This window comes from Microcebus murinus, chromosome 17 (genome assembly GCF_040939455.1).
Source record: "Microcebus murinus isolate Inina chromosome 17, M.murinus_Inina_mat1.0, whole genome shotgun sequence".
NCBI lineage: Eukaryota > Metazoa > Chordata > Mammalia > Primates > Cheirogaleidae > Microcebus > Microcebus murinus.
In genome coordinates this window covers 24,986,246-25,000,385 of record NC_134120.1, presented here as the reverse complement: position 1 = coordinate 25,000,385, position 14,140 = coordinate 24,986,246, and the positions used below count along the sequence as shown (strand labels likewise).

Here is a 14,140-nt window from a genome sequence, read left to right as displayed (position 1 = left end):
TTGGCTGGACTGCCTGGGCTCTAGCCAATCGTGAAAGGGGCGGGCTGGTTAAGCATCAGGTTTCCCCGAGCCGCGCTCCTTAGATGTACCAGTCAGCCTAGTAACTGGCCCCTTTTCTGCCTTCTCTCGGGCTCTAACACGGTGTGCGATGGAGCTTTCTTACCAGACCCTCAAATTAACGCACCAGGCGCGGGAAGCGGTAAGGAAAGCATTATACAAAAAGGAACTATCCCAGAACTCTCTTCTTGTTGCTGTAGGCCGATTCGCTAGTCTCCGGTTGCTATGGCGACAGTCAGCCGCCCGAGTGGCGCAAGCGCAATGAGATGCCCGAGGCCCCACTGGTTAAATCCTGGCGCGGGGCTTGGGGCGGTGATAAGAGAAGGATAAATCTGGAAAAGAGGCGGGCTTGCGGATGACAATGGGTTGGATGAAAGGGACTGCAGGGTCAGTTCGTGGCTGAGGAAATGAAGTATTAGAGCGGGGAGGTATTATTAGAGGCCAGATCTTGATGAGTGAGTAGGTTTGGGGAGTGGTCAAAATTAGGTTGTTGAAAAGCAGGAAAACACTGACCTGGGAATTAGAATACTGGATTTCGATGGTGATTCGCCGCTACCAAGGCGAGAGATGTTTGGCATTTAATTCCCCTCTCAAGCGTCAGTTTCTCCATTTGAAAGTAAGGAAATTTATTGGACTATAATCCTTTTCACACGAAGATTACATGAACTTGACAATACATTCAGTGATTTTCTGTGCTCTGTATCATCTGCTTCTGGCCAGCAATTTTTTCCACAATGAACATGAGTTGAGGATAACTATATGCTAGGCACTGGGGAGATAAAAATCAATGCTTTTTTTTTTTGGATGGGGGTGAGAATAAGTAAAATTAAAGTTAAAGATAATACTGATTTCTGGGGCCAACCCCCAGAGATTCAGATTTACTGGTTTGGGATGGATCCTATGTATCAGTATTTTTAAAAATCTCATCAGGTGATTACAATGTGTAGCAAAGGTTATGGACCACAGCTCCGGTATCTATTACCTTTTAAAAAACTAATATTATAAAAAAGGATAATCCTCTTTTTGGCCTAACATTTTCCTAAACCTACCAACCTCTCTCTATTTCTCTCCAACTTCTAGAAAGGGTTGGCTAGATTTGCTGTTGCTACTTCTTTACCTCTGAATTGTACTTAAGCCTATTCCAATCTGAGTCTGAAATACCTGCTTTAGAATCTTTTGGAAGGCCTTTTAATAAAGCAGATTCTTGGGCCTCACCAGGACTTACTGAATCAGAAATTCTCTAAGATGTTTTCTTGAAACTTGCATTGTAAACACACACTTCAGATTTGAAAACCACAACTCTAAATGCTGTCATATGTTTTCAAATATTAAATATTATATACATGCCCCAAACACCCTCCAAACTAACTCTAGACTGAAGTTCTTTGCTGAACCCCAGAACTAGAAGATGGGATACAGAGAGGACAATGAATAAACTGATTACTTATCCAGTGGAGTATCTCAAGTATTTTCATCTTAACTTGCTCAAAACCTAACTTTTAACCTTCCTCTCTAAAACTCTCTGTCTCTCCCAGTCTTCCTCTGTCTGGGAATGTGAAACCACCATCCACCCAATTGCTCAAATCAGAATTCTGGGAGTCATCCTTAGCTCATTCTTCCTCTTAGTCCCTCCCTCCCCACTGTCCTCTACATAAGGAAAACACCAGCAAATCTGACTGATTCTACTTCTATAATGTGTCTTTAATAATCCATATCTCTTCACTTTCTATAAACATCTAAAAAATTAAAAAAAAATCCATATCTCCACAGCCACCATTCTGGTCCAAGCCCCCATAATCTGTCACCAGAACTATTCCAATGGCATCTAGCTATTCCCCTTGCTGGTTTTTGCACCTCTCTTCCTCCTTCCAATGATCAAAGTGATCTTCTTAAAATCGTGTCACTTTTTTAATGGGAACCTTTAAATGGCTTTTTGGGATACAACTCCCAAATGTTGACAGGACCTACAAAGCACTGCAGTGATACAGTCCAACCTCTGCTTGCAATTTCTTCCTCACTGCTTTCTGCTTTGCCTCTCACTGCTCCAGCCACATTCTCCCTGCCCTGGCATGTCTCCATACAGTCCGTACCATACAATTTACTTTTTAATTGGGTTGATTTATACGAGTACCTGTTGCCTGCATATAGCAGCATAGCCTATCAAACACAGTTCTTGTAACTTGAAGGCAGAGACCTAAGTCTTATTTTTTGTTTTAGTTCCTAGATGGCACTGAAAATAATGTTTAGGTGTGCTCCCTGATCACTTCATCTCTTGGGGTCTGGGTGTAAGGAATTGTACTGATTAGGGCTAGGCGTGGTGGGTCATGCCTATAATCGTAGCACTTTGGGAGGCCGAGGTGAGTGGATCGCTCGAGGTCAGGAGTTCGAAATCAGCCTGAGCAAGAGCAAGACCCCATCTCTACTAAAAATAGAAAGAAATTAATTGGCCAACGAAAAATATATATACAAAAAATTAGCTGGGCATGGTGATGCATGCCTGTACTCCCAGCTACTCAGGAGGCTGGGTCTGGCAGATTGGCCTCCCTAATGTTGGGGGTGGGGGGGTTCATCCATTCAGCTGAGGGCCTGAATAGAACAAAAGGCTTAGCTTCTCAAAAGTAAGGGAATTCCTCATACCTGACAGCATTCAAGCTGGGACATTTTTTTTTTTTTTTCCTACATTTGGATTCAAACTGAAATATTGGCTTTTCCTAAGTCTTGAACCTGCCAGTTTTGTGGACTGGAACTACACCATCCACTCTCCTGGTTCTCAGGCCTTCACATTCAGACTAAAACTAGTCTGAACATCATTGGCTCTCCTTGGTCTCCAGCTTGTAGTCTGCAGATCTTGGGACTTGTCATCCTCCATAATCACATGAGCCAATTCCTTATAATAATAAATCTGTGTGTGTGTGTGTGTGAGAGAGAGAGAGAGAGAGAGAGTATATGTATGCATTGTGTGTGTATATGTATACATTATATATGTATATGTACATATGTATACCTTATATGTGTATGTTTATGTATACATTATATATGTGTGTGTATGTATATAAAAATATATCTTATTGGTGCTGTCTCTCTGGAGAACCTTGGCTACAGATTTGTATCATAAGCTTCTATGTAATGCTGATGCTGCTGGTGCTCTTTGGGTAGCAAAGATCTGGAAAGGAGAATTTTCTCTTACTCCATTTTAAATTTAGTGTTCGGTTAAAATAAGACTATGTCCAATCTGTGTACCTCTGCCACTTTCTTTTTCTCAGCACAAATATAAGAATCCTCTGTAATGTTCTACGGCCAAGGAAGCTCTGAGAAGCAATTGCTTCAGTGTTTTTAATTTGATCACACAATTAAAAACAAACAAATAATAATTGAAATCAATGCACAGGAATGGTTTTGGGAAAGCCATAAATGATCCACACATTCATGTGTACACATAAAATAGTCCTGAAGCAAAGTAACTTTTATTTATTGTCATGTGCCATTATATGTATGTTTCAAAAGTTGCTACTCTGCCTAGTATTATTCTGCCTTTTATATTAAAAATTATCTGCTATAAGTGTTAGCTAATTAATGAGGTGGTTGACTAGTGTTTAACATGAGTGTTGTTAAATGCCTTGGTTTTTATTAATTGCATGAACCCCTAAAAAAGTGTAATTGAAAATTTAATTACATCCATGTTTTTCTTCAAAGAATTGAAGCTTATTAAACTTTAAATGTTCAAACATTTAAACATCTATTGAAATACCAATAGCTATAAACAATGTGCAGTTCTAAATACTAATTAAACGAACTCTAAATCACCAGAAAGCTAAGCTGAATTTTAAGTAACTCTTACGTTTTAAGGGCTCTGTTCTGCTCTTACACAAGAAGATTAATCACTTCTGTAGCCTTGTGGGCATCTTTTAAAATACTGTGGCTGCCGTTGAACTACATTCTTCCTGTACCTAGACCAAGAAAGGGAGACTGATCAGACAACATGGAACACTTTGCTGCTGCCCCATTGGTTCTCTTGGAGACTTAAAAAAAAAAACCCACCACTAACTGAGTACACAGACATGAATGTGTATATTTCATGTTTTGTGTCAAAAGCATCCTTACTTGTTTGCTTTTGTAAATATAACATTTATTACATTTTACTTTTAAATACCAAAAATACCAATGCCACCACCTAGATAAATCTTATAAACATTTAAAAAATTGATATAGCCTTCTACTTTCAACTGAGGTAGTGTACCTGATACCAGAATATCTCTTCTGCTGTAAGCAAGTATAAAACTGGACTAAATATATGAATAAACTTTTTTCAAGCATTGGATTATAGATTTTGGACAATGTGATCATGAAAGAAGGCCTTCCACTTGGAAGCAGTGACTGGATTCTCTTGTAGGAGAGAACCTAGAAGGGCACAGAAGTTTTGCTGAGATGAAGAGAGAGATTTGAGTTTGGGAAGACTGAGGTGGTTAGAATTGAGAAGGAAGAATCTAAGGAGGAGCTATGCAAAGAAAGAGATCCATAATTCTTAATTTTGGCAGAATACTGGCTGCATATACATAGAGTAAACTTGTATGGAGTTAGGGAAGACCAATGAACAGGGAACTCTAAGCTCAACAACTACCAGTGCTTACTTATCATTGGGAAACATCTGAGTTCTGACCAATCTAAGTGGAGAAATCTTGTATGGATCAGCAGAGCATTTACTAGAGATATCAGAAAGGCTATGTATGCATTAAGAGTAAGCAAGATAGCTCTAGAATAAATACTACTTTAGATATTCCTTTCCTAACAAAGCTTAAAGACAAGGCTTGGTAGGATCAGACTGATCTGCAAATAACTAGAGTATCTGCCAAAATAAAACTCAATACACTTCAAAGAAGACAATAAAATCCAGACATTCATAATATCTAGCCTGCAATCAAAAATTACTAGAGGTCGTAAGAAACAAGAAAATGTGACAAAACCAGGACAAAAATCAGTCAATAGAAATAGATCCTGGAATTTTAGAGAGGTTGAAATTAGCAGACAAGGACTTTAAAAATAGCCAGTCTAAATTTGTTTAAGGATTTAAAAGAAAACATGATCATACAGAGGAGAGACCAGCCTGAGCAAGAATGAGACCCCATTTCTACTAAAAATAGAAAAAATTAGCGGGACATGGTGGTGCGTGCCCATAGTCTCAGTTAACCAGGAGGCTGAGGCAGGAAGATTACTTGAGCCCAGGAGTTTGAGATTGCTGTGAGCTAGGTTTATGCCATGGCACTCTACCCAGGGTGACAGAGCTAGACCCTATCTCAGAGAGAAAAAAAAGAAAGAAAGAAAGAAAGAAAGAAAGAAAGAAGAGAAACAGAAGTTATAATAAGAATAAAGTGGAACTTCTAGAGTTGAAAAATACATTGTCTTTTTTTGAGATAGAGTCTCACTCAGTTGCCCAGGCTAGAGTGCCATGGCGTCAGCCTAGCTCACAGCAACCTCCAACTCCTGGGCTCAAGCGATCCTCCTGCCTCAGCCTCCTGGGTAGCTGGGAGGCATGCACTACAGGCCTGCGCCATCATGCCCAGCTAATTTTGTATATATATGTATATATATATTTTTTTAGTTGTCCAGCTAATTTCTTTCTATTTTTTTTAGTAGAGACGGGATCTCGCTCTTGCTCAGGCTGGTCACAAATTCCTGAGCTCAAACGATCTTCCCGACTCGGCCTTCCAGAATGCTAGGATTACAGGCATGAGCCACCACGCCCAGCCAAAGATACATTATCTTAACTGAAAAATTCACTGGCTGTGCATAACAAGTAGATTAGACACAGCAAAAGAAAAATTAGATAATTGAAGAAATTATACTAGAAACTATCTAAATTGAAGCACACAGAGAAAAGACTGAAGAAAAAATGAACAAAGCCTCCATGACCTGAAGGTCTAACACACATGCTGTTGATACTCTAGAGTGGAGGTGGGGAGGATAAAAAAAAATATATCAAGAAATAATGGCCAAAACTTTCCCCATAGGCCCCAGAAACTCAAAAACACCCAAGCAGGACACACAGTTGTTGGCTTTGATAAAGCAAGCTGCTATGTTGTGAGCTGTCCTTTGGAGAAGCCCACATAGCAAGGAACTGAGGGAAGCTTCCAGTCAACAGTCTACTGGAAACGTAGGCCCTTAATCACACAACCCACGAAGAATTGAATTCTGCTAACGACCATAGAGGCAGAAGGAACATTTTAGGGCAATATAAATGTTCTAAATCTTGATTGGAGTGTTCGTTATGTGTATATACATCTGTCAAAACTCATTGAATGGTACACTTAAAATGAATGCATTTTATTGTATGTAAATACTGCCTTAATAAAGTTGATTTCAAAAACAGTCTAAAAATTCAAACAGTATTTAACAGGAAGGTATGCAATGAAAAGTAAAGTAAATGCCTTCTTCCCTACTCCTCACTCCTGCCCATTTTGTTTCTTTTTTTTAAAAAATTTTATATTTTCTCTCTTCTTTTTTTTCTGTTTTCAAGAAGTGTATTTCTTTTTTTTTTTTTTTAATTTTTTTTTTTTTTTTTTTTGAGACAGAGTCTCGCTTTCTTGCCTAGGCTAGAGTGAGTGCCGTGGCGTCAGCCTAGCTCACAGCAACCTCAAACTCCTGGGCTCAAGCTATCCTCCTGCCTCAGCCTCCCGAGTAGCTGGGACTACAGGCACAAGCCACCATGCCCGGCTGATTTTATATATATATTAGTTGGCCAATTAATTTCTTTCTATTTTTATGGTAGAGACGGGGTCTCGCTCAGGCTGGTTTTGAACTCCTGACCTTGAGCAATCCGCCCGCCTCGGCCTCCCAGAGTGCTAGGATTACAGGCGTGAGCCACAGCGCCCGGCCCAGAAGTGTATTTCTTATCACCCATTTTGTTTCTTACCCTACAAGAAACTATCATCAGTAGTTTCTTAAAGACAAGGCTTGGTAGGCTCTTCAGTATAGCCTATTCATAGTGTAGCCTATTCAAAAATATATGTACATGTCATAACTGCATATTTGTTTATATATTTTTCTCTACACAGAAGAGATTAATTTTTTTCACTCTATTACATGTCTTGAAAGTCTTTCCATATACTTTCATTTATAAATATTTATGGAATGCTCAAGTAAAAGTACAGTAAGTACTGAAGACAGTGTGAAAAAAAGCAGTGTTTCTACCTTCATGGTGATTATATAATATTCTAGTAGGGGAACAGCAAACAAGTAAACATATGAACCAAAGAATGGAATTGCTGTAACATAGAATAGCCCTGTTTAACTTATGTAGGTAATGCCAAACAATTTTGCCTGGTAGTGTTATCAGTTTGTATTCCCCTTGCAGTGCATGAGAGTTCCCATTGCTCCACATCCTCATCAACATTTGCTGTTATCAATCAATATCCTTCATTTCATACTTTCCTGCTTACAAATGAGGTCAAGTTTCTTTTTGTTTGTGTCTTAGCTATTTTGACATCTCACTTTGTGAAGCATTTGTCTCTTGTTCATTTTTCTGTTGAGTTTATTAATCCTTTATTGATTCATCTGAGTTCATTATACAATGGTTTGAGAAATTCCATTCTGGTGATTTTAATCTTGAAAATGAGCCACGTGGGTGACCTGAGATCAAGGTGGATAATGATGAGCTGAAAGCTGTAGTGGAAGCAAATCCATCTTAACCTACACACGAATTAGCAACAAGGTTTGACATTACTATTCCCACAATATTGGAGCATTTGAAACAAATAGGCAAAGAAGCTGGATAGATGGGTACCTCATGAATTAAATGAGTATAAGAAGAGAAGTTATATTGAAGCTTGCCTTTCTTTGCTGTCACAACATAAAGGTGACCCATTTCTACACTGTGTTGTTATGTGTGATAAAAAATGGATTTTTTTAAACAATTGCAAGTGTTTGGCACCATGGTTGGATAAAGATGAAGTGCTGAAATACAGTCCAAAACTGAATATTCATCAAAAAAGCTAATGGTGTCTGTTTGGTGGTCTAGGGCTGGCATTATCCACTACAGCTTCATGAAACCTAGTCAAACTATTACAGCTGTTGTCTACTGCAAACAATTGGACAAAATGATGAGCATACTTGTGATTAAGCAGCTGAGATCGGTCAATAAAGACAGGCCAATCTTCTTGGAAGACAACACTTGAGCACATGTGACACATACAATTCTGCTCAAAGTACAGAAGCTGGACTTGGAAACTCTCTGTCATCCACCATTTTCACCAGACCTTGCACCAACTGACTACCACTTCTGCCAGGCTTTGGACCATTTCTTGCAAGGAAAAATATTCAATTCTCAACAAGCTGCGGAAAACACCTTTCACGATTTCATTGCCTCTTACTCTCCAGGTTTCTTCGCTGCTAGCATATACAAGCTACTGTGAAGATGGCAAAATTGTGTCCATAGTTTAGGTGCATACTTTGATTAATTGTACTGCTTCTTGTTTGATATATAATAAACTAAACTTTTAATTTGAAATCGGGCACCTCAGGTTTAATGACTTAATACCTTAGGTGTATTTTAGGCTATACCATCTAGGTTTATATAGGTATACCATCTAGGTTAAATAAACTTGATGATGTTCACAAAACAAAATTGCCTAAAGACGCATTTCTCAGAATTTATTTCTGTCATTAAGCAATGCATGACTGCATACCACTTGATTCTCTAATATTAAGACAAACTTGTCTCATTCCTTAAATTCACTGAACTTGAATATTACATATTGTTTATTCAGTTTGCTAATATTTTGCTTAGGATTTTTGCATCTGTATTAATGAATGAGATTGGCCTGCTACAGTTTTCTTTTTTTTCAATGTTCTTGTTAGGTCCAAGGTCTTTAACATCTTTTGTTAAATTTATTCCTGTTTAATTTTTGGATACTATTGTAAATGGTATTAGTTAAAATAGTTTTCTAGGCTGGGCGCGGTGGCTCATGCCTATAATCCTAGCACTCTGGGAAGCTGAGGAGGGTGGATTGCTTGAGGTCAGGAGTTTGAAACCAGCCTGAGTAAGAGCCAGACCCCGTCTCTATTATAAATAGAAAGAAATTAATTGGCCAACTAATATATATACAAAAAAATATTAGCCAGGCATGGTGGCACATGCCTATAGTCCCAGCTACTCGGGAGGCTGAGGCAGCAAGATCGCTTGAGCCCAGGAGTTTGAGGTTGCTGTGAGCTAGGCTGACACCATGGCACTCACTTTAGCCTGGGCAACACAGCGAGAATCTGTCTCAAAAATAAATAAATAAATAAAATAGTTTTCTAAAGTTTTTGATAGTTCCAATATGTTGAGTCCCATGTGGATCCGTTTCAAGTGTCTGTTATTCCCAATGTTTCACATTTATTTGTACTTATCTTAGACTGTATGTGGAGCAATGTAGTTGATAATTTATTTTAAGAATAATTTGAAATGAAGGATGATGTTATCTTCCTGTAGTGGTGGCTTAGGTTTATTTCTGTCTTGTGCCTGGAGGAAGGCACTAGCAATCCAAGAACATTCTAGTCTAATTTCAGGAATTGAGAATTATCTAAGCCACATAGGCAATGGAAAACTGAGCTTGGGCAGCTTAATTTCTTATTTGTTTTTATTTCTAGGACAGAAACCTTCATAGGTTTTACCAGGCTCTCCTATCTCTCTGGGTCCTATATTCCAACTTTTGTGCCTGTAGCACCTTGAAGTTGTCCATACTGTGTGGCATTTTATCCTCTTAGAGGTAGGCAACTCTCCTTGGGAAAAAGTGGCTTCAAATGCCCTGGTCACATCTGTGGATCAGTGAATACACACATACATATGTGCAGGTATATCTGTAGGATAAAATACTAGAAGTGAAATTGGTATAACAAAAAGTTTGTGTACATATATAGGTCGGGCACGGTGGCTCACGCCTATAATCCTAGCACTCTGGGAGGCTGAGGCAGGTGGATTGCTTGAGCGCAGGAGTTTAAGACCAGCCTAAGTAAGAGAGAGATTGGTCTCTACTAAAAATAGAAAAATTAGCTGGGTGTTGTGGCTGGAACCTGTAGTTTCAGCTACACAGAAGGATCAATTGAGCTCACAAGTTTGAGGTTATAGTGAGCTATGATAATGCCACTGTACTCTACTTGGAGCCATGGAGCAAGACTTTGTCTTCAAAAAAAAAAGTTTGCATGTGTCTAAATATGATATATATGCATCTGTAGTATAAAATATTTGTAGACATAAATGAAAACCACTCAGATGAGAACCAATAAGCCATTTATTTAGAGCTTGCAAGGGAGTCAGCAACCATTACTTGTGTTTGGCAGAAAATCAAAGGCAGGCAGAGGAGTGGGAAACCTTTATAGTGAAAAATAGGGAAGGTTTCAGGTATGTTCTGGTTGACATGGGGAAGCTTGATGTAGGCCAACTAGAAGCAGGACATCTTATGTGATTGATTTTTAGAGTGTATTAGGCTTTCTATGCTTGGTCCTGACTTGGACATTGGGTAAAAGTACGGAATCTGGCGTTGTTGACCAAATCTTGACAATTCTAGGCCAATTGCCACAGAGGTTGTGATTTGGTTTCCTGGATTGATTGCTATAAAGGCTGTGGTTTGGTTTCTGGGCTGGTTGCTGCAGAGGTCGTGGTTTGTTTTCCTGAGCTTCTTATGTGGCTGTGACCATTATCTGTTTATATATTCAGTCTCCTATTCTGGAAGAGATATAGCAGGACCGAAAAAATACATATTTAAACTTTTACCTATTAACTCTCATAGAAGTTGTATCAATTTACACATCTACTAGCAATGTATGCTGATCTGCTCCAACACAGCAGGCATTATATCAATCTTTTGAATTTTACTCATCGGATAGAAATTATTGCACTATGTTTTTAATTTGAATGTTATAAGATTGAGCATCATTTCATAAACTTAATAATCATTTGGGTTTCATTTTCTGAGAACCATCCTTTCATATGTTTCGCCCAGTTTTGATTGCTTTTTATTTTTATGGAGTCAAATTTATGTCTTTTTAACTAATGTTCAAAAAGGCCGTATCTACTCCAAATATAAAAAATATAAAACCCATGTCTATTACTTTATTAACTTAAACACAATCTACAGATAAGATTAATTCAACTCAGTCTTTATTTACAAAGAGAGTAGTTACCACCAAGACTATAATTGATCTTAAAATCCTGAGACTGAGGCTTCACATCTTCAGAATTACTCTCAAGTGTCGCCCAAGCAGGGAGGCAGCGGCTGTGCCGCCCGGGGGTCACAGGTGCCACCCTTGCAGACTGCAGGGGTCAGAGGCCAAGATTTCCATAAAGCAAAAGACTCTGGTCTCCTTTGGCAGTTTCATCCTCCAAAAACACTGACCTTGTATTCCTCCCCAAAGTCCCCCAATTCCACAACCAAGACAACTCCTCAACTTATCATCGGGAGAATCTCCTCTTGAAATCTCGAATGGTCTTGGCCAGCAGCGGGGCCATTTTCTTCGGAGTTGGTTTCCCGGTGGCCACCCCGGACCCCAGGCGAGTCCTGCTGCTGCCCACCCAACCCGAGGCCGGGTTCCGGTTCTCAGGGCCGGGGTGACAGCCGCTACTGGCGCTGCTGAGGGGAGCCTGGCTGCTTCCCGTGGGCGGGGGAGCTGCCCCGGCCTTGGCATTCGCGCGCTCAGCTGCTCCTGCGCTGCCAAACCTCTCCTGGCCCCAAGAAAAACCCTGACGCCTCTGGGGCACACAGTTGAAAACGATCATCTTTGCTTGTCGGCCTGTGGACTTACTGTCCCGGGCAGACCGGATATTCATAGTCACTTGTCGCAGCCGCTGCTCTCGGGCATCCTGAAGACGCAGGTACATCTCCCGCCAGGACTCGCGCTCCTGCGGCCTCTCTTCCTTGAAGTCTCGGTGACAGTGAATTTTCCATAAGTCGTCCGTTTCTCCAACCAGGGCGGGATTGTACCGCTCTATGCGACACAGCTGAGCGGGCGTGCAGACCTCCAAAACCGGCTCGAGGTCAGAATACGGAATCCCTCCCACATCGCGGATGGAATCCACGTACTTCCTAAGGACCTGGACGCACTGTTCGTGCAGGCTCAGGGTGCGGGGGAGACGGGCGCTCCTGGAGCCGGAATACACCTGCATCTTAGAATTCGCTCTGCGTCCGATAAATGCATCTGCATCTTCCCCTGCGCAGGACAGCGCCCCTGGCTCTGGCTGGGAGGACAGCCCTTCAGGGGCGCCGAGTGCGCGGTAAAGGTCCTCCAGCGTGGGCAGCGGCAGGTCTGCCGGCTCTGGCCACTCCTCGGTGGGGGCCGCCCCCAGCGTGGCTGGATGGGCTCCAGTCGCCTGCCACTTCTCAGACTCGTCTCCCGTCACCTTCGGGAATTTCTGAAGCGAGTCGGAGTTTTTAGCAGTGCATGTGGAGTCCCTGTTTGCAAGTTCCTTTTGTCCACGTGCAGCCGCTGGAGTTTTCACGGTCTTCTTCCTTTTCTTCGGAATCTGGTCATAGATGAGGTACTGCTCAAAGGTCAGAGTAGGCTGCTCGAATTCAGCACCCACATCTGCCTCTTCCACTTCACGGAGGGAGCCCACCGACTCTCTAGGCCAAGCAGGAGTTCTGAGTTTACCTTCTGGAGTCCCCAGGTTCCTGGAAACCTTCTCTTTGACCTTGGGCGACCGGGCTCCTGCCCGCTTTCCTGAGTCTAGGCTGTGCAGACTTGGCTTGCGTTTGTCCCCCGCGGGTTTCTCCAGGCCTGCGTGGGGACGCGTTCCAAGGCGGCTGTGTGTGGGCTCCTCCCAGGCGTCTGAGGGCTGGGGGCGGTGGCGCTCTGGGTCCCCTTCTAGGCCTGCTCCTGTGGAGGGCGCTTTGTCATGGGCGCCTTCCCTGGGGCGCGGCCTTCGGATTTCCTCTTTGGAGGCGGCCTTGCATGTGTCCCCGCTGAGCCAAGCCTGGCCCTTCTCGCTGCCCTTAGCTCCCACCTGGCGTCTTCCCTGATGGAAGGACTCCTGCTCCTCACCCCGACTCACAGCCCCTTTCCCGCGGGGTGCGCCCAGGGAACCCCCATGGCCGAGCCCCGGCCTGACCCGGGAGGCCTCAGGGCGGCCTTGTCCAGGCTCCTCTCCGGGCACGGTGCGCGCCGGGGCCTCCCCCGTGGGTCCGTAGCGGTCCTCCCTCAGCCAAGCATGACTGATAGACGCCCCAGGATCGCGGACCTGGCCGGAAGCAGAGGATCCCCGACCGGAAGAGGAGCCTGGAGCAGGCCCGGGGCGCTGCTTGGTCTCCTCTCTCTGCCCACCACTGGGAGACCTTCTGCGAGGTCTCTGGAGCTCCGAGACCTTCCTGTGCCTTTCCCGTCGTCGGTCAGGGCTGGCGGCTGCGCCCCGGGAGCCCCCGTCCAGTTCCTCGTCCTGAAGAGCGTTCCTGGGGCGCTTTCGGGAACCGCTGTCCTCACAGCGCTGTGGGCCAGGCCCAGGGCTTCGCTCCTCAACAGCCAGCTTCTTCCAGTGGGCCGCCAAGTCCCTGGCAAAGGTGCCCACGCGCTCGTGTTTCCTCAAGCTCTTGACCGTCTTCCTGATTCCGCTCTGCGCCACCATGTCTGCGGTCAGCGCCAAGGTGGAAAGTTTCCGCAGATACTTCTCTAGCTTCTCAGGGTCGGTCTTGGTGGCCAGACGCGCCTGCAGCTTCTCCACTGCCCGCAGTGTCCACCAGGCCGCCATCGCCGGCCCTGTCCACCGGGGCTGAGCAGGCCTCAGCCCAGGGCCACAGCCTGGAGCGACCTCTGCAGTGCGCTGCCCAACACGGAATGAAGCTCCAGGGACAGACCCTGGCCTTATATGGCCTCCGTGGCACCCACCCTTCCCTGGGGCCATGACCACGCCCTAACGTGGAACCTGAGCTGCTCTTGCCCTCCTACTGATTGACTTAGCTGGGTGCAATCGATCGATCAATCAATCAAGAGGACCCACCCCAGGCTGAGCTCTGTGCCACAGTGGGTTGGCTCTCTTCAGTTCAGCCTCAGCCAACCCAAAGAGTTATACGGTTGGCCTCCATATCAATGGGCTCCAAATTGGTGGATTCAACCAACCATAAAT

General features: G+C 43.3%; 1 protein-coding gene across 5 annotated transcripts in view; it reads left to right on the top strand.

Moving 5' to 3' along the window:
* KATNAL2 (katanin catalytic subunit A1 like 2) overlaps nucleotides 1-14,140 on the top strand; it is an 85,199-nt gene continuing 71,059 nt past the window's right edge. For 3 of the 5 annotated variants that reach the window (XM_075993473.1, XM_075993471.1, XM_075993474.1), the window contains exon 1: nucleotides 1-199. In XM_075993473.1, coding sequence (XP_075849588.1) covers nucleotides 149-199 — 51 coding nt within the window. In that variant the 5' untranslated portion in view covers nucleotides 1-148. The remainder of the gene's footprint in view (nucleotides 200-14,140) is intronic. The other 2 variants (XM_075993472.1, XM_075993470.1) reach the window with 1 other exon arrangement.